The 19,334-nt window shown below is 41.8% G+C and overlaps 1 protein-coding gene across 1 annotated transcript; it reads left to right on the top strand.

Moving 5' to 3' along the window:
- The first annotated feature begins 2,918 nt into the window (after nt 1–2,918).
- LOC143136015 (serine/threonine-protein kinase 38-like) lies at nt 2,919–17,809 on the top strand. Its single transcript, XM_076296441.1, has 14 exons — nt 2,919–3,166; nt 7,579–7,718; nt 8,089–8,140; nt 8,464–8,586; nt 9,179–9,262; nt 9,494–9,617; nt 11,156–11,310; nt 13,870–13,972; nt 14,283–14,344; nt 14,469–14,586; nt 14,926–15,049; nt 15,197–15,292; nt 15,774–15,865; nt 16,022–17,809. The coding sequence occupies exons 2-14, from the start codon at nt 7,585–7,587 to the stop codon at nt 16,147–16,149; spliced, it is 1,395 nt and encodes a 464-aa protein (XP_076152556.1). The 5' UTR covers nt 2,919–3,166; nt 7,579–7,584; the 3' UTR covers nt 16,150–17,809.
- The last annotated feature ends 1,525 nt before the right edge of the window (nt 17,810–19,334 follow it).

The following is a 19,334-nucleotide window of genomic DNA, read 5'->3' as shown; positions in this document are numbered from 1 at the left end:
TTTTGCGTGCTAGGTGTTTGTTACCTACATTATAATGTCCATGTACAAGAATAAGCTTTTACAAAATCAGGCCTTGTGCCGTGGGTGGACTTCCCCATTTCCAGTAGAGGGCAGTAATCTCCTTTAGATGAAGCCCCTTGAACCTTTGAGAATATTCAAGAGGTCTGGTCATCTGAAGTGCAATGTCTGGTAAATATAGACAGAAAGATCAAAGGATGTAGAATATAGGTTACCATTATTAATACACTAGACGTACTGCTTTGTGAATGTCTGCAAAGAAAGAGCATCATACGTCAACCACCATTTTTCACATCAAATGAATATCTAGGAGATGAGATATATCTCTGTGTGATGTCATACCCAGTAAATGTAAGTGTTCCGAGTAAGTCAGTTGAGTGAATGTATGACCCTCATAGTGTTCTCCTCAGCCTGTACAGTTCCATGAGTGGCTCAAACTGAAGTGCTGGCGTCAAACTCACAGCTTCTATCTGGTGAGCTGTTTGCCATTTTGTACAGGACACAAGGATGTAGCTACCCACTTTTCCAGAGACAGATGTTTAGACACCGTCACTGAAATGCACCTCAATTGAAGCTTATAACATATTTATTGCCATTTGTTTGCATTTACTCCCTAGATGTTTGTTTTCATCGCCACATCTGTTTATTCAAGCCTTGGCTGAAGGTGATAAACATGTGGGTCCCATGCAGATGTGATTTAAAACAAAAACAAGCCTAACTCCTGTCTATCAACTGTTTTGAATAGTTTTTACTTAGTGGGATTTTTTAAAAAGTATTTCTATTTTCTGTATGGAGGACAAATGTAAAAAGTAGTTACTTTGTTTACAACTAAGTTTTTTTCAAAGGAAATATTAGTTATGTGTTTGTTGTCAGTTGACATTGTTTTCTATAAACAAGTAAAGTCCTTTGTGGTAGACCCCTGTGATGCTGTTCCTCTGATATGGGTGTTTTAAAAAGCTGACCTTTGCCGTATTTTTGTACCCATTCAGAAAAGAGTTTTCCAATCTGACTGGCTTGTGTGTGTCATAACTGCTCATTTGAGAGCCAAAGCTACGTGAGGACCAGGAAGGAAATCCCATGTGGCCTGCAGGTAAACCAGCCACTCCCATTTTCCTCACACCCACACCATGTCCAGTTATATTGAAACGGGACACAAGGATGTAGCGTTGTGTAAGATGGACAATCATGGAGAGAAAGGGTGTGAGACCAGTCAAAATGCAAAATATACTTTTGATGATTGGTCACTGCAGAAATTTGCATGACCCAAAGTTGACCTGATGCCCTGCTTTGACAGCAAATGTACTGATTGCCTGCAGGGATGGATTACTGCACGGGCCTACCAGGCCCAGGGGCCCAATGGTCAGGGGGCCCTGAAGCCCAAGCCTTTGCATGAAATCATTGCCTCAATATCAACAAATCAGGATGTAGGCTATGAATCTGATTGAATTTAGTATTGACCATCCCCAAAATGCACCAGAATACAGGAAATCACATCAAACTAATTAAAAATGTTCTGGGGGAGGACCCCCAAACCCCCCCTCCCACATATACGACAATTAGTGTGGGGGGGGGAGGCCTTAATACATCTGGGCCCAGGGGCCCAAAAGTTCATAATCCGCCCATGATTGCCTGAGGTCTGTACTGTTGCATACTGAACTGTAGACTTTAAGATCTGATATTTAAGATCTATTTGATATTGATCAGACAGATATAATACTACTATAATAATATTGATAAAATGATATAACTCACTGCTGTTCTCTCTCTCTCTCTCTCTCTCTCTTCTCCCTTCTCCCTCTCTCGTCCTCTCTCCCTTCTCTCTGTTTTACACTGAAAATCTGTCTCTGAAAAGTCTTTGGTCATTTTAAATGTTTAAATGTTGGTTATCCACCTGCTGAGGAGTGTAATTCATTCAGTGGTTTTGAAAGTACTGCTGGGAGAAAAAAAAGTCCTACAACATAGAGGGGAAAAGACAGAAAAGCCAAACATTAACGTCACACTAGCACGCCTTGCCCGCTGAGACGGCTCTCTCAGATTCTAAATATAGCGACAGTATCATTGGTTTTCCCTAGTCAGGCTAATAATGGTCAATGTGAATCAGGAGGTTCAAAAGAGACTGGAAAAGAAAGAGAAAAGGCAGGCACACCCAAGTGTGTTAGTTGGGCATAGACCTATGCCTTGGCATGAGTGACCTCATCCATGGAATGGAACAACTCAAGGCAATAGGAGCAGTCCCTATAAGGCTAGGACAAGCACTAGACATCTGGGAAACAGCCCTGTGCCAAAATAGAAGGTTTCTGTATTTCATCAGTCGCTCTTTTTCAGGAGCTATGAAATATGTAAAAGGTGTTTTCTCAAAAAACATAAACTACTGATTTTTATGGACTAGGTTTATGTCAAAGACATTGTATTAACTTACTGAAAACAGTTTAAAATAATAATAAAAAAGTATTGGCCCTTGGCTAGGTCTAAAATCCAAATAAAGCCATCCCTCACGATACATTTATGATTATTCATACATTATATATATTTTTTGCAAACAAATGCGCATACAATGTTTGATTAGTGTAATCAACCTGTTTGTATTTCAGTTGCTTCTCGATTTAAAACTTGCATTAAATGTTCGTGGAAAACTGAACCTTTCTCCTATTTCTGTATGAACAGCAAACAAATAATTATAGTAAGCGCTCATTAGGATGAAATAGCACGCAACTCGGTTGCCTGTTTGCCAACCTCCACCAACGCCTCCAAGTCGGATTGGTTTGAATCAACATTCGTTACTGTTTCTCTCTTATCATTGGATGCTGTAAATGCCATTTCATGTCTGACGTAGCCTGGACATAATATTAGCACATAACCAGGAAAGCTTAGAAATTGTATTTCTAACAGGGAGGCTTAGGGATCGGGTATTGTTGTGCATAGACAGACATAGAGATTTTCAAGTTTTTTTTTAAATGTATGATTTGTAAAGAAAAACATAAGGAGGAATCATTTGTTTGGAGGACGGGGAAGCTTTCTAAAGCTGTCCTCTGGCCAGACCAAATTACAAATAGCCTAAGCATCAAATCACTGGTGTTACTTCATTTCTCTTATAAAGACTGCTAGTTAGCTAGCAAGCCATCTTTAGACTCTGGAGCAGGAAACCGAGGTAAGTGATCATACAAACATACAAACGTGATTTTAAAAACGACGTCTGCTATTTTGTTTTTTCAATGGTGACTACTGCTTGCTAGCTGATGAACTAGCACAGTTACCAAGCTAACGGTACGGTTGTAAGGTTACCGCTTGTTCTCACGGATTTAGCGTTCGCTGTATTTTTGGAATTACTATTAAAATCCTCAGGAAATATGGCGATAAAATAAGTAACTCGACTCAGACCCTAATTTTAGAATAATATGACTTTCTCCCTTATGGAGTCATCATGAGTATGGGTATTTTTAAAGATATCGTATGTTTCACCACCTCCGACTGTACACAGAATAATGTATTATCCCGATATGGCGAGACAGTTAAACTAACATTAGCCATATGACGATGAAATGCAAATTGTTTGTTTCCTTTCATGTCAGCTATGTAAACACGCATTCTTGTGAACCTGTAAAGCTGCATGTTTACGCTCCTAGGGCACACTTACCACAGTGCGCATGTAGCATGTGACATCACTGACTCAGCCATGCTTTCAGCTGAAAGAATTTCAGTAACGAATGGCAGCTTCTAATGTAAGACTACTGATTAATATCACTTTCTTGGAAAATATATTTGTTACTTTGGCAATCGCGCAAATGCTTATTATCCTGTCTGGTAGGCTACCTTGTGTGTGTCCTGTTCACTATAAACGACTTTGTTATCTACCTAGATAAGACAGGCACAATTCTTGTCATTCAAAAGTTATGCAGAGTGCCACTGGATGGGCTTGGTTCCAGACAATGACTGATGATGATGCTTCATACATTAAGGACAGGTGAACTATTATGGCTGTTAAATGCTGGATATTAAGTGTAATGGCGAATGAAGCATGTTGACAATAAAGGTATCATTTACTGATTTTAAATTAGGGTAAACATTGGTAACTTGATGTTATCTCAACACTTTTGGTGATGTTGCAGTTGTACTTGCCCAAGAAGGCAAGGCGAATGAGGAACATTATCCTCAGAAAGTTGACAGGAAAGTAGAAGAAACCACAGGTGCCTGTCCAAACACTGTCTGATAGGTGCTGAGCGCTGAGATTTGTGTACAGAAGAGAATCAGTAGACATACGACTTGATGTCTGTGGTTCCTCTTTGTCAACAGATCTATTTCACAGCAGCCAACTCAGGTGGGTGTGAGAAAGTTTGCCTGGAGACACTCACACTGATGGTGTAGTTTTCTTTTAATTTGCTTCCTGAAACCAGATCTCTGCGTTAAAAAAAAGATATGTTTAAATTCAAATAAGAAAGAGCGGCTTCAGAACTGCCAGGTCTCTTTGGAGGTCTGGTTGGTGAATGCATACATCCCATAGTTACATTTTAGTTTTAGATGATTACGTAGCATAGAAGAGACCCAAAGACATTCTTTCCTCCAAAGAGGTTATTTTTATACTTACCAGTATGCAAATAATCTACAAAAAATATGTCCTCTCTAAAGCAGCCTCCTTCTCTTTTCGGCCCAGTTTATGAAGATTAATTACTGTTAGCTTATGATGGTGATTATTGGTAGCTTAGTTGTAGTAGTAGAGGTGGGGATGGTAGTTGTTGTTGGCCGATTAGCCTAGTGGTGATGGTAGGGTACTTCTGATGCTTTCGAAAATGGCCTTCAACTTCACAATCTCCCCATTCTGTCAGTGGCATGTGCTTGACCAGTCTGTCTCCTCCCATCACTCTGTGCACTGCAGCATGTTGATGCTGGAGGCTGCTGTGGTTTCCACTAGCGCCAATCCTCCCAAACACTCCCCGACTATGCACACTCTGCCTTGGGTATTCAATCAGCCTGTTCCCCTCCCGAGTCCTGTACTGCCACTGTAATGACTAATCAGGCTTGTCACAGGCGTTTGACTCCTCTGGGTATAGGCCTGCATGGCCGGCCGTACTGTGTCTCAGTGGGCTTGCAGCGCTCTCCTCTGCTTGACACTCCCTTCATCTGCCCTTCCCCTGCCTCCTCTCCCACTCCGACGACCAAAAACGGAGGTGTGTACTGTAGTTGGTCATCATGGAGCCCACGCTGGCGTGAAGTGTGTGTTTCTTGGCTCAGCTTGTGGCCTGCTGCTCCCCTCTCCTTCTCCCAGCACCCCTTCTCTCCCTCCCTCCCTCCCTCCTCCTGTCGTTCTGACTGGGTCCTTTTCATTCCGGAGGGGAGCAGTTTCCTGTCTGGGAGCTGGGTGGAGGCCACCCTGTCAACAGGTCCCCTGTTTACCGAACACAGTCTTGGGCGCTGAGTTCCGTGGTCTGAAGACTCGGCACACTCTCTGGAGCGTTCCCAAGGGGTTGGGAAGGTGAACGGGGTGCTGAGCTGCACCCCTCGAAACACCCACCTCATTGTTGAAGTAAATGTGTTCACGTTGCAAATAAGCACCGAACGACCTCTTGTGTGACGTAAGCTCTGCATCCGTGCTGCCTTTTCAGTAATTTCTCTACTCTGTGGGACGGTGGCTTGCCGGTTCAGCTCTGCTATTTTGTTAATTCAGTCCCCTTGAATAATGCCTGAGGAGGCACATAAAACCTAGACACAGACTGGTTCCTACTGGAGCTAGCAAATGGCTTATCACAGAACCTGACATTTGGCCATTGGCATATGGTTGCAAGCATTATCTGGCATTTTCCCCTGGTTACACGTGTTGTCTTTTCCTCAGGCGTGTAGGCCTATGTTTTCCTGTACTACACAAAAGTGGACTGGTTGAAGGTCAGGTGTTAAAAGGTAAGGAGATACTTTAGCTGTAGGGCCTACTGCTTGGTTGTTTGACATGCCCCTGGATGTGTGACATAGAGACCCTTCCTTAGTTACAGAAGCACCCTTGTTTTACTCTTTCTAGGAAGATAGAAAGTGGCTTTGTAGACACATGGGTGCAGAGGCCTACTGTTGATTGTATGACTATGTATGCTTTTGGGTCTATGGGCAGAGTGGTCCGTGTAGACTCATTGTGTTGGTGGTCATTGTGAAAGCCACCTACCCTCTGAAACCTCACACAGGGAACCAGCAGAGCAGGTTACCCAGAGGCTCACCCACCCTGAACCACCTTTAGCCACTTTCTTGGCTGCTGCTCTTAGAAACATTTTAAAGCAAAGTGACGTTAAAAAGCTTGAAACATTTCAAATCCATTTACTTTGGAACTATGGAATAGGAACGGTCAATTTCAGATTCGGCAGCGCAACCATCCAGCTCATGTGACTGGTATGCAGCAGTATCCTGTTTTTATGCACAAAAGAACGATAACAACACCAAGTCCTGAGATTGGTTTACATCCTGCCAGGATGTATCAGCCTCTGAAACTTATGAGAACGCTCTTTCGTCACCTTTTTTTACAGAAGTTATCAAACGGGAATTTAAGCCTTTTGAAGATTATTTTACTTAAAAAGACACTTAAAGGAACCGTATGTAAGAAATGTATTTCAATTAATCATAAAATGGCCCTGATAAGTCACTAGACATTAAGAAATCATGTTGATTTCAAATACTTATATCACTGACAACAGTAGTCCGGCCAGGATATTGTCATTTAAAAAGTGAAGTTGCAGCCCTCAACTGATGTTGATGTTGTGTTTTGTCATGTCATGTTGCGTTTTGGCCTGATGCACCACCCTCCACCTATCTAGTAATCACAAAGGCAGTAGTGTTTCCGCATCCGTGTTGGAACCTCGAGTCAGGGGGGAGGGGGGGGGGGGGATACACCGCTTTACAGTAATTTGAAAGTGATTGCAGTACCAGTTTTGGCCACAATCTTACATATGGTTCCTTTAAATAGAGTGTTTCCCCACAGCAGGATTGTTGATGATTAACATTACAGTTCCTTTCATGTTTTCAATTTGGTTAGGGAAGAAATGAGATCTGGATCAATGATCAGTTGATCAGTTTTTGTGTCACTTGGTTAACCCATATCTGTTAGATTGTGTGAAGGACAAAGGTTGGGATGTAGGTAGACTGTACTGGTTTGCCATAATTATGGTGACAGGGCATCCGATGCAAAGGTCAGCATTGTTTGCCTGTTATAGGCCAAGTGCTTGCTTTGTTTGCTGATGTAAACAAAGGCCAAGTGCTTGCTTTGTTTGCTGATGTAAAGGACATGTTAGAGAAGCTACTATCAACAGTGCCATTTGCAAAGCTATTGGAGGCTTTAAACTAACTTCTCATAGTTGATGATGCGTATTCACGGTTTTGAGTGAATGTTTTTGTCTGTTGGTGAATAAACTATTCACTTTCTTTTTCTCTTTTCTGTCTCACAATTTTTCCAGTTGGGTCCTTGAGTTTGAGGGAACTGGACCTAGAAAAGTCCTTGAAAGGTCCTTGAGTTTGATATTTAGGAAGACGCCTCTCTTTCTTTCTTGTACATTTTTTTTTCTAGAGCAGCCTGTGCTTGTGTCTCGTCCACAGGATAGTATGGCCATGACTGGAGGGACGGCCGCCCCCCTCCCCATGAGCAACCATACGAGAGAGAGAGTCACGGTGGCCAAACTCACGCTGGAGAACTTCTACAGCACCCTGCTCACACAACATGAGGAGCGGGAGATGAGGTATTCACCCACTCTGCTTTCTGTAGTTGTCACAAAAGTATATAATATATATATAGTATATATATATAAAATCCTATGAACTTTATGCCTAGGTGGAGTTGTGAAGCATATCTTTGCAAGATTTATGGCATGAGCAAGCTTGTTAAAGATATCAATTTATAAAACTAAGAGAAGACACCGCAATCAATGTTTGTTCTATTCTATGACCGTTTTGATCTAGGTTGAGGCATTGTCCAAATCATTATATACTAACCTTGGTTGTAATTATATTTTCTTACTATGATTTTAAATAAATTAAATTAAATTATTTGAAAAGCATGCTCACCATGGCCATATTATTATCAACCCTTAACACTGCTTCTCTTTGCAGGCAGAAAAAACTGGAGAAGGTCATGGACGAAGAGGGCCTGCTGGATGATGAGGTGAGTGACCATTGTGCTGCTAAAGGGCGTGAGGCTGGATTTTTGGGAAATTCCTGGATACAACATTTCCTGTTCTGGCACCCTTGTGTACAAATGAATAGAGGTCCTTTGTTAAAGTTTTGTGTAGCTTACTTTATTATTGTAGCCTGTTAACCTTACCTTGGTTAAAACACTCAAAGACTGCAAAGATCATTTAGTCAAGACAGTGTGGCATGAACTCATGAACTGTAACTAAGGGCATGGCCATACTATGTTAATATGAACTAATGGCAACACTATATTAATATTACAAAACAACCTGTGTTTTTTTGTATGGGTCACAGAAGGTGATGAGGCGCTCTCAGCATGCCCGGAAGGAGACAGAGTTCCTGCGGCTTAAGAGGACGAGGCTCGGCCTGGACGACTTCGAGTCCCTCAAAGTCATCGGCAGAGGGGCCTTTGGAGAAGTATGCATGCTCTCCTTGGAGTTATGTTACTTGGCGTACTCCCTGCTATTTAGGAAATCCTACTAATAAATGCTAATAGAGGATGCTACATCAGTGTACATTTGGCAGCCACTGTGATGTGATGTGAGCCAATTGATGACTACCAGTGAATACCGCTGGTTTTTGCCTTGATAAAGAAGCACTTAGAAATGCTGGAAACCCCGCCAAAAACATAATGACTATAATGCCGATGCGGTAAAAAGAAGTTAATGCTCTGCCATTAGTTTTATTGCTTTTGACTCACTTAAACATTGCTACAGTTTCAGTCTCTTAGATAAGATAACATGTTTGCCAGGTGTCCAAGAGGCTTTGTACTGCTCCGATGGTCATTCAGTCAGAGAAAATTTTTTTAATAGCCATACTGACTTTTTTTTAACACCCTTTGATGTTTGCCAGAGCTGTAAATGGAGCTATAACTCTAATGGTTGCTATGTAAAGCTGACCCCTGCAGGCTATTTTGGGTATTGCAAGTTGGGTGGGTTATTCAAGGTGAAAATACCACAGTGCTCTCCTGTGTTCAAAGATGTTAATGCATGTATTTTCTTATTGCCAGGTGCGCCTAGTTCAGAAAAAGGACACGGGACACATCTATGCAATGAAGATTTTACGAAAAGCAGACATGTTGGAGAAAGAACAGGTGTGTTATAATATGATCTGGTTCTAAGTACTGATGAGGACTCAAAAGATATTGTAAAATGTTTTCAAATTTGGAGGTTTAGTTGACATTTATTTAAGTCAGATTACACCTGTTGCTTATGATGGACTGTTGTGAATAATTACCCTTTAACTGCCCAACTATTCCAATAACTCCATATCCTTCTACTCCATACTGCCCACCTGGCACCTCGCCTGGCATCACTCCTCTTAGGTGGCACACATCCGAGCAGAAAGGGACATACTGGTGGAAGCAGATGGCGCCTGGGTGGTGAAGATGTTCTACAGCTTCCAGGACAAGAGGAACCTCTACCTCATTATGGAGTTCCTCCCTGGAGGTGGGTGCCTCGTAGCTACTCACTGAGTTAAATAGGTTATGCAGTAAAACACATTATATCTGGGAAGCCATATTTCAATATCATGAAAGATATTATTGATAGCCAGCCCAAACTTTGTAGGATTGAAGTTAGTGTCAGTGTGCCTGAACCTTTCAAAGTTTGCACAACATACTCTATTGACTTTCTATAAGGCCCTAGATTCAGAGAGAAACGCGCAAAAATGAAGGGTATTACAAACTTGTTTTTTTGTATCCATTTGATATCAGTAATATTTTGTGTTTAACTACAATATCCACAAACTATACAATATATCCACAAACAGTTTCGGTCATTCTCAAAGGACTAAAATGGTATGTGGTATAGCTAACTAGCAGGAACATATGTATGTGAAAATAGCTAAACAAATATTTTACAACACAGTTACAATCCACAAGGCTTTTTGTTTGCAGAATAAAAATGGTGAAACAGTTAATTAATGTGTGTAATTCACAGAAAGGCTTGCTTTAAGGTTTTTCAAGCTGTAAAATTGAAATGATACCAAGAGCTGGAAAATTGTGAAGACAGGATTTGGGCAGAAATATGTTACAGGCCTTGGTTTTGGAATCCATTCATGACATGGTTGAAACAAAACCTGAGACGTTGCTAACTAAGTTTATTTATCTATGAAGGAAAGATGGTACAACATTGTGACTGTACACTAAATGAGCAAACATTGAACAGTTCCCATATATATTTTTAGGTTCTTACTTGCTACCCCACATGCCATTGTCCTATGCAAATTATAAAAAAAATGCACCTATGCCGTTTTATCCTTAATTTCACATAATTATGTTTATATCCTGTGGATACCTCAAACATTAATACAGTATTGTATTTGCAGACACAATACTGATTGATGCCATGTAGGTACTAAAATGTTGTTCATCAATATCACTCTTTTTTGCACTTAACACTTTTTTGCTTTTTTGTTCTGAATCTTCTTCAAAATCAATGGGCATGCAGTTCAAACTTTCAGTGGTCCAGTCATACTGAAAATATGTTTGTCTTCCATCCTTCTGAGTTTGGGAAGGCAAGGAATCTTTTTCCTTTTTTACGGATCTTCATTTGGGACCTAAACATTACGTAGAAAAACGTTGAGCGAAATCTGAGACAGCCACCATTTTCCTGGATTCTCTCTGATCTGACACAGGGTGATCCAGTCTTTCGGATTCAAACGAATCCACAATAATGTCAGTGTAGCCACAGAATGACCCCTATGTCTGATGTATAAAGGTTGAAAAATCAGTCTGCAACAAATGTTCTGTACTGCCCTGCTCTGCTCATTGCCTAGCTGTGCAGATAAATGTTTGCATGACAAGGCTATTAGTTCTCATAGGGTTGTTCCACTTCGTGAAGGAAAATTTCTAACTCAGTTTCAGAATGGAAGGCGCAGGGGTAATAAATAGAGATGGGATTGGGCCAAAGCATTGGGCCATCTCTGTCTATCGGTCCCACCTCACACCTCAGCTTGTCTTCATCTCTACTCCCTCTTCGTTTAGGTGATATGATGACTTTGCTGATGAAGAAGGACACGTTGTCTGAAGAGGCTACTCAGTTCTACATTGGCGAGACCGTGTTGGCCATCGACTCTATTCACCAGCTGGGTTTCATTCATAGGGACATCAAACCGGACAACCTCCTGCTTGACTCAAGGGTTAGACACACACTTATCCCCAACACCGCACACTGATCTTGAATGTGATTACTGTTGCTTGTTAGCATACAAACAAGAAAAAGGAATGAAAACATCTTGATTACTTTCACTGGCTACACTGCTAAACTCTAATTTGTACGCAACATGGTAGGGGCATGCAAACATGGTGTATGTGCTTAATGAAGAAGTTCTTTTGGAGGAAATCTCTTTCTTTGAATTCCTTCAAAGCCACACCATTTGCAAGAAACCTCTACCAAACAAAAACAACCAACTCTCATTTAAAGTCAAAACCTTTGTTCCTCTAGTTACTAGTTACTTTCATTTGTGCTTGATTGTACCCCTTACTGTAAAGAATTGGATAATGACAAAAATGTTGCACTTAAAAGCCACAGAGAACGAGCTAGAGATGAAACATTTGGAGTTCAGAGCTGAACAAGAGAATATTAATGTTCACACTGGGTCTTTCGATTTGAGCAAATACATTAGGCTTGTGCCACCTTTTATTGAGAGAGATGTGGGAAAAATGTTTTCCGCACTTTGAGAAAGTTGCATCTACCTTGAGATGGCCTAAAGAGGTGTGGATGCTTCTGATTCAGTCAGTTTTAACTGGCAGATCTCAGGAAGTTTATTTGTCACTTTCGCTTAAACAAAGTGTGGATTATGATTTGGTTAAGAAACATATTCTTTGCTGTTACCAACTGGTTCCCGAAGCATAAAGACAGCGCTTTCAGTGGGTGAAGACTGAATCTTTTCTAAGTGATGGTTTTGTGTTTGGTGACCAACATCTCACTCCAGTACGCATCCTGCGTGACACCGCTGCTGCACAATCTTTCATCTTGCACTTGACTTTGGTTCTGGCTACCATGCCTGTTGTTGGTCTTCCCGCATTTTCCTTACTTTGTTGTTTACCTCCCATTTTTTATTTATCCTATTGTTTAACAAACGAGCTCAATTTACTTTTTTGTCATTTCATGTTGTGGCCAGTTTCCCTGGTCATAACACTGCTTTTGTCATGGCATGGTTCTCACAATGCCAACTTCTGTTTGTAGTTCTCTTTGTGGCTTCAAATTAGAGCCTGCATTTCATGTCGTGGCAGTTTTGAATATGCCTTTCTTTTGCTTTGCTCCATCAATTTGCTTCTAAGCTCTGTTTTTTATGAATGACTGAATACATATGCATACATGTGCATCCTTTAGAAACTCCAGCCTTGTAGGGCTGCTTGATTATAATCATGATTAATTTGGTCAATATTGACATCACAATTATTTAACTTTATTACTCAGTGGTTTGGGGAACAGCAACCATTGTTCATCATCCAAGTTTTATTTTAAATATAATTCAACTGAAAAGCAAATAAAGCTACATTCCAAAAGATCATATAACAGTTACCTGAGCTGCACAATTAAAACTAACACATTTTAAACTAATGCAATTAGCTAATCAAATGAGCTAATTATTGGTCTATCTCACTACTCCGTCCCAATCGGTAATCTACATCTCACGTCTATGATTTTTATATTCATGTCTTCCTCCTTCCTCCTGACACAGTGAAGCTCATCCAACAGGAGTGCTGTGCTGCTCATGTACTGGGCATGCACACCAATCAGAAATGGCCCAACTTAGTGAAATTTGGAATGTGGAACCGAAGCTTGACACGAAAAATGTCACAAATCAAATCACAATCACAATATCTGTCAGAAAAGTCACAATCAGGGTTGTAGTGGAGGCTAAACGCAAGTAAACGCAGTTTATCCACCTCTGAAATTTCAGAAATATAGTTCATCCACCTCTCAAGAGTTTATTCACCAATTATACACAATTATATTATTCACAATATATACACTCATCAACACTCTAGGAATCATATACTACCACTGGTTTTGTTATAAACATTGGACAATAACCTCCACCATCATCAAACATGTCCTGAATGCCCTTTTTAAGTCCAGTCCACCTTACCGTGATCACAGAATTCATAGTTTGCCCACCTCTTATTTTACCACTGCACCCCTGATCACGTAAGGGGTAATGAATGCCGGTCATTATTTGGAAAATAAGTCCCGTCAGGGCGAACCGGACCCCGACGCAAACAAATTCTATACATTATCCCGCTTATTATACGGCTACTTGCCAAAACGAAAAAGTAAACTTCACAATATGTCTCTTGTATTACATGTATTTGTTACCGTTTTGTTGTGGCTTTTGCTGAGAAACAAATAGTTTGCAACACACGCTGAACTTGAATCAAACGTTCTTTAGAACTCTGCCTTCACTTTTGAATGAAAATCCATTGCCATTGACAGCGGTCAGGTCCTTTGGAGGTCCTTAGACAAAAATAATGACCGGGAAATCCCATTCAAATCAATGAAGCGTTCTACTTGCATTGTGAAGAGCCATATAATAAAATGAGATATTGTCCCTGTGGTGCAGCAGGTTTATAACTCAAGACAAAACAAGAGCAACATTGCAGAAGGGAATGCAGTAAAATAATTGTTATATTTTGATTATGCTGTTTCGATTGACGATTAATCAATTTGAATGCTGTTGGTTCTGTTCTAGGGACATGTCAAGCTCTCTGACTTTGGCCTCTGCACTGGCCTGAAGAAAGCCCACCGCACTGAATTCTATAGGAACCTCACGCACAACCCCCCCAGCGACTTCTGTGAGTCGAAATTCATCGCATTCTCTTCACTTTCTGTTTCTCTTTCTCTCAACACACTCATTCTCTCTCTCTCTCTCTCTCTCTCTCTCTCTCTCTCTTTCATACTCACTCACCCCAATACAGACATCCACATCCATGGCCTTGTTTTTTTACCATCTTCTCTTTCTCTCTCTCTCACACACACACACACACACACACACACACTTCCCACATCCCCCACCTACAATACCTTCTCCTCTGCCACAATAGCGCCAAGGTTTGAGTGTCTAACCACCCACTGACGAAGAACTCTCTTTATCCTCCCCCACAGCTTTTCAGAACATGAACTCAAAAAGGAAAGCAGAGACATGGAAAAAGAACCGGAGGCAGCTGGTGAGTTGGCATGTGGATATGAGAAGGATGAAGAATATTGCTTAGATTCTCATGTCACACAAGAGACAGTGGTAGAATTCTGATCCGTGTTGTTCACCCATACCCTTGATGTGTTCCTCTCCAGGCATACTCAACTGTGGGCACTCCAGACTACATTGCCCCAGAGGTCTTCATGCAGACAGGGTACAACAAGCTGTGTGACTGGTGGTCCCTGGGTGTCATCATGTATGAGATGCTCATCGGTGTGTATAATAGTCCATAGCATTTATATATGAGATGGGAGATTTTTTATCTTTGAAGGATAGATTGTATTGTCGTACAATAGATTTGTCTAGAGGCCAACAGCACTTGCCCGATGCTCCAGAGACGGGCTCTGGAATGGTGTGAGTTTACGTTCCCCGCATGTTTAGTCTTGAATGAAAATAGCTCTGTATAAACAGACCCATTTTTGCCACTTGTTCAGCCCAACCCCACTCTTGAAGATCATCTTATTGTAGTCAGTGTTCTTTTTTGTTAGGTAATAGCAGCCAGATGGCTCCCGACTCACTGCCGTTCGTTAATGTGCATTTCCTCACCTGCAGGCTATCCGCCCTTCTGCTCCGAGACGCCACAGGAGACCTACAGAAAGGTCATGAATTGGAAGGAGACGCTGGTCTTCCCGCCCGAGGTGCCCATTTCCGAGAAAGCCAAGGACCTGATCCTGAGGTAGGCCTCGCCTCCTGCACGTGTGGCCAGCGCAGCCGAGCTCAGCTGTCACTACTTAAGAGTCTGAGGAGTTTTAGAAGGGTCATCGCTAAATGCCACTGATCTGATGCTCTGTCTGATGTCGACCAATGTCCTTGCCTGTGGCAGGTACTGCACCGATGCAGAGAATCGGATTGGAGCCGGGAGCGTGGAGGAGATTAAGGGCCACCCGTTCTTTGAGACTGTTGACTGGGAGCACATCAGGTGTGGTATAGGGAGAAACCTGAGCTCCCCTCTAATCCCCTCTCCATTGTTGCGCCGCATATTGTACCCTTATGTCGAGGAAGATCTTACTTAAATTGGCTTAGGACTCAATGAAGGGATCGCTTTTGCACCATACTGTTGGCATTCCGTGACTCCCCCCGTGTCCTAATCCGACCTCATTTTGATTAACACTAGGTTTTAACTCATAGCTGTTAAGTTGCAGATTTAACAAAATGTGGTTGTTGTTTGACTGAAATGTGTCTTAACTGAAATATTTCATGTAAGTCACACACGTTTGTTGTTTGGAAAGGACACTGACCTCTTGAATGGGCTAGCAGTTTGAGTAGAAGCCTCACGTGTAATGGCTGTGGGGATCCCATGGTCCTGTTAATGTGGAGTGGGTGGAGTGAACAGCAAGGTGCTGCAGTAAGGGGCATTAGAGAGCCCCCCCCATACGTAACAGACTCTGATTTCACTGCAGGGAGAGACCGGCTGCCATCTCCATCGAGATCAAGAGCATCGATGACACATCCAACTTCGATGACTTCCCAGAATCCGACATACTCCAGCCAGGTCAGTTGTGTTAGAACTTAGAATGTATTGGGTTGCTTCCATGCCACTTCTGTTTATATATGATAAATTATATTGTGATTGATGGTAATATAATATGAATTAATATGATATAAAATGGTTATAATAAAGATGAAAAATTCTGTTTTATTATTTCAGTAACAAATGCAACAGAGCCTGATTTCAAGTCCAAAGACTGGGTCTTCTTGAACTACACCTACAAACGCTTCGAGGGCCTGACTCAGCGAGGCACCATCCCCACCTACATGAAGGCGGGAAAAGCTTGATGGACAGACAGACAGGGGACCGAGCCACACGAAAGGGGAAGTGCTGGAGAAGGAGGGAGAGGTTTCGGGGTCGGGGGCTGGGTCGGCGGGATAGACACTGTGAGTGCAGCTGCTTTGGGGGAGGCGGGGTGGGGTAGGCAGTGACCTCGATTCTCCCGTCCACCGATGCTCAGCTTCTGGCATTCCTCTGGCAGTCTCACCACAGCCGTCCCCCCTCCCCCCCCCCCCCCTCCCTCAGATGGCGTGGGTCCAATTTGAACATCAGCTCGCCAGCCGAGTGTCACTATGGCAACAGGAAGTCTAACCCACGCGCGCCGCTCGCTGCAACCTCTGCTCGGAAGAGACGGGCCCTCCCACGCGCTCTGCCATCTCGCGCAAGCTCTGAGCAACAACAAAACCAAGGTCTCCCTTAGAACATGTAGAGTTAGCTGTCTGTACTCTAGTTTAGAACCAATGAGGTGCTTGGTGGGTGGCTTACTGACTGGTCCACAGGGTCAAAAACACTGTATCTAAGCTTTCTATACAGGGTCCTGGCATAGCCTTATGTGTTCACCACAGTCTGTAGTTCAGAATTATCCTCTTCCCTCGTATCCATGTCATCTTATGGTGAAATACCAAGGTTTAAAAGGAGTAGCAACCGTAAAGGGTTTAGGGCTTTAGAGAGGTCATGAGGACGCAGTGAGGGAGCCACAGAAGATGACGTCATTACCCATGAGCACCTCTCACCCACCATATTATTAACGTATAATTCATAGTTCTCTTTCTGGGAATACTTGGCTGCACTACTCACATAAACACCTGAGAGATGTTGCAGAAAAGCTGAGTGTTTGAGTGACTTGATGCTCTTAAAGGCATTTAGTGTTTTCTGACAAGGTAAATGTGGGGGGTAAAAACAATGCTTGTGATATCTAACGTTAGTGGCTGTTCACAGGGTCAGTCCCATTAGTCTGCTAATGCTCTACAATCATGATTGGTCTCTAGAGGGCAAATGCTTTGTGTCTTAAACATTAAAAGCAAACAAGAAGAAGAAAAAATGAACACACTGAACTCAGTTACATGCAGCTTTCCATGCCATGTGCACTTAAAACCAGTGATGAAAACCTAAACAAGGCAAACATCTTGGTAATGCAGATAACACAATCCTCAACACCAAATCAGTCTTTTTATACCATGAATTGTTAAAATTGCACAGCAATATTCTTAGAGTGAGTACCTCTTTAAAGAATCTTTTCAAGGTAAAAGATTCATCCCCAGATGAAACTATAAGTATATATTCTGACAGACCCCTACAATCTATGTCACAATGCCTTCTTTTGTGTAATGAGTAGCTTTGATTCCAAGACTGTACACCCATTTTTAAACCTGTAAGCAACATTTTCATCACTCTTTGTGTTTGTTCATCGTGACTGTGCCATTTTTTTCTGCATGACTAGCCAACTGCTCGCTGCCCTAATGATTAAGTTTACCTCATATAAAAGGGAGTCCTGTTCAGCCACACTGTAGCCCAGACGTATGTGTTAATGTGTATAGATGAACAAGAAATAATGCTGTTGTAAGGTTGAGGTAAATTAATATATTTAGTTGAATACCATGGTTTACATGTCTAATGACAGTGGAGGAAAAGAAGGAACAAAAGTCAGAATAAAAAAATCTAAACATACATCTGTGTTTTGTGTTTATTTCTATATATCTTTAAACAGGAAACCTACTTGATATCCAAGTGGAAAATCTGTATTTTCAGCATGGACAAACCTCTATCACATTTTAGAGGTAGTGTTGGAACTCAAGGGGGAGCTATAGCGCAACATATGCTCCTAGTCCTATGCCAAACATACTCATTCTCGTGAAGGAACTTTAGGAATGGCGGGGACTGCTAGTAGTAGTTTGACTTAAAGGGTGCACAACACATATTACCCATGTTTCATATATATACTGCTCAAAAAATTAAGGGAACACTTCAATCATACACTGGATCGGTACTCTGACACTGTTTGGCTCTGAGCACAAGTAACTTTTGAGGCGAGTGTTTTATTTTGCAAGAACCGTCAGACATTCTGTGAATGTAGTTTGAGAATGGAGAAAATGGTGGAAGGTTTCAAAAAATGTGTTTTAACAATTGTGGAAAACTAAGTGTTTCCTTAATTTTTTTTGAGCGGTATTAGTCACATATTTTCAGTTAACTGATCATCAAGGGCCAGAATAGAGAGGTAGACCAATGCAAACAGTTAATTCCTATGTGATTGCGCGACGGAGAAAAATAATAGATCAATAAATAATAGACAGAGCGTGACGGCATTCCCTTGTTAGAAGTCTGAATGAGGCAACACCCTAGTGATGACGCAAACCAGAGTGGGCTGGACCGATTTGAAGGGGCAATAGCAATGGATTTATTGGCACTGACACTGTGCCACGATGGCTATGAAGAATTTAACAGAAAACAACCCACATTTGTATAGGCCTATAATTTGCCATTTTATTGACTCAATGTGACAAGTGAAGGTCTCAAATGACAAGTGAAAGTTCGTTTTATTATGGTCAAACTAAGTTCTGCTATATGAATAAAAACACTATACAGAAATAACCATATAAAACCAATATACAGACAGAAACACTGTTAAACGATGTTGACACACTACCGTGTCCTTCTAATTGTCCTTTTGCGTGTCGGAAATGCTTTGCAGCAGGTTAAACAGATGGCTTATTCGGCTGAACTAAGTCACCCAAGATAGCCTGCATGAAGTAGACTGGCACATTTTTTGTCCCCCCCCCCAAAAAAAAAAGGAGAGTGTGTCTTTTGTCTCCAGAGTTTGCCCGATCTAAAGCCGCCGCTAAGGAGTGGTTGGCGGATATCTCCTCTTCAGTCCCTGGCGGGTCTAAAATGGGTTAATAAACCGTAGTCTACGGCTGCACGTGACAGTTTCTCGGTTATATAATATATAGGTCAAACAAGCTCACGTTTCTGCTCGGCACGTGCACCATTTCACTTACGTAAAGTGTCGTGTAGACGGGTCAAATTACATTTCGCAGGTGAAAGACAAATGCGGTTCAGGGAAAGTAAGGAGTTTGTTCGTTTTAGGGGACCGGTGAACTAAGCGTTGTAGGCTCTATCTGTATTCTTTCGAATTACATTGCGTGCTTTTAAAATAAAAAATAAACACTCTAATAGTTTCTGCTTACTCTTGGTA

Source organism: Alosa pseudoharengus, unplaced genomic scaffold (assembly GCF_046254945.1).
Source record: "Alosa pseudoharengus isolate Yale_2024_CS ecotype anadromous, Long Island Sound unplaced genomic scaffold, YU_APseudo_1.1 YU_APseudo_1.1_scf_20, whole genome shotgun sequence".
Classification (NCBI taxonomy): domain Eukaryota; kingdom Metazoa; phylum Chordata; class Actinopteri; order Clupeiformes; family Clupeidae; genus Alosa; species Alosa pseudoharengus.
This window is presented reverse-complemented; position numbering and strand designations above follow the sequence as displayed.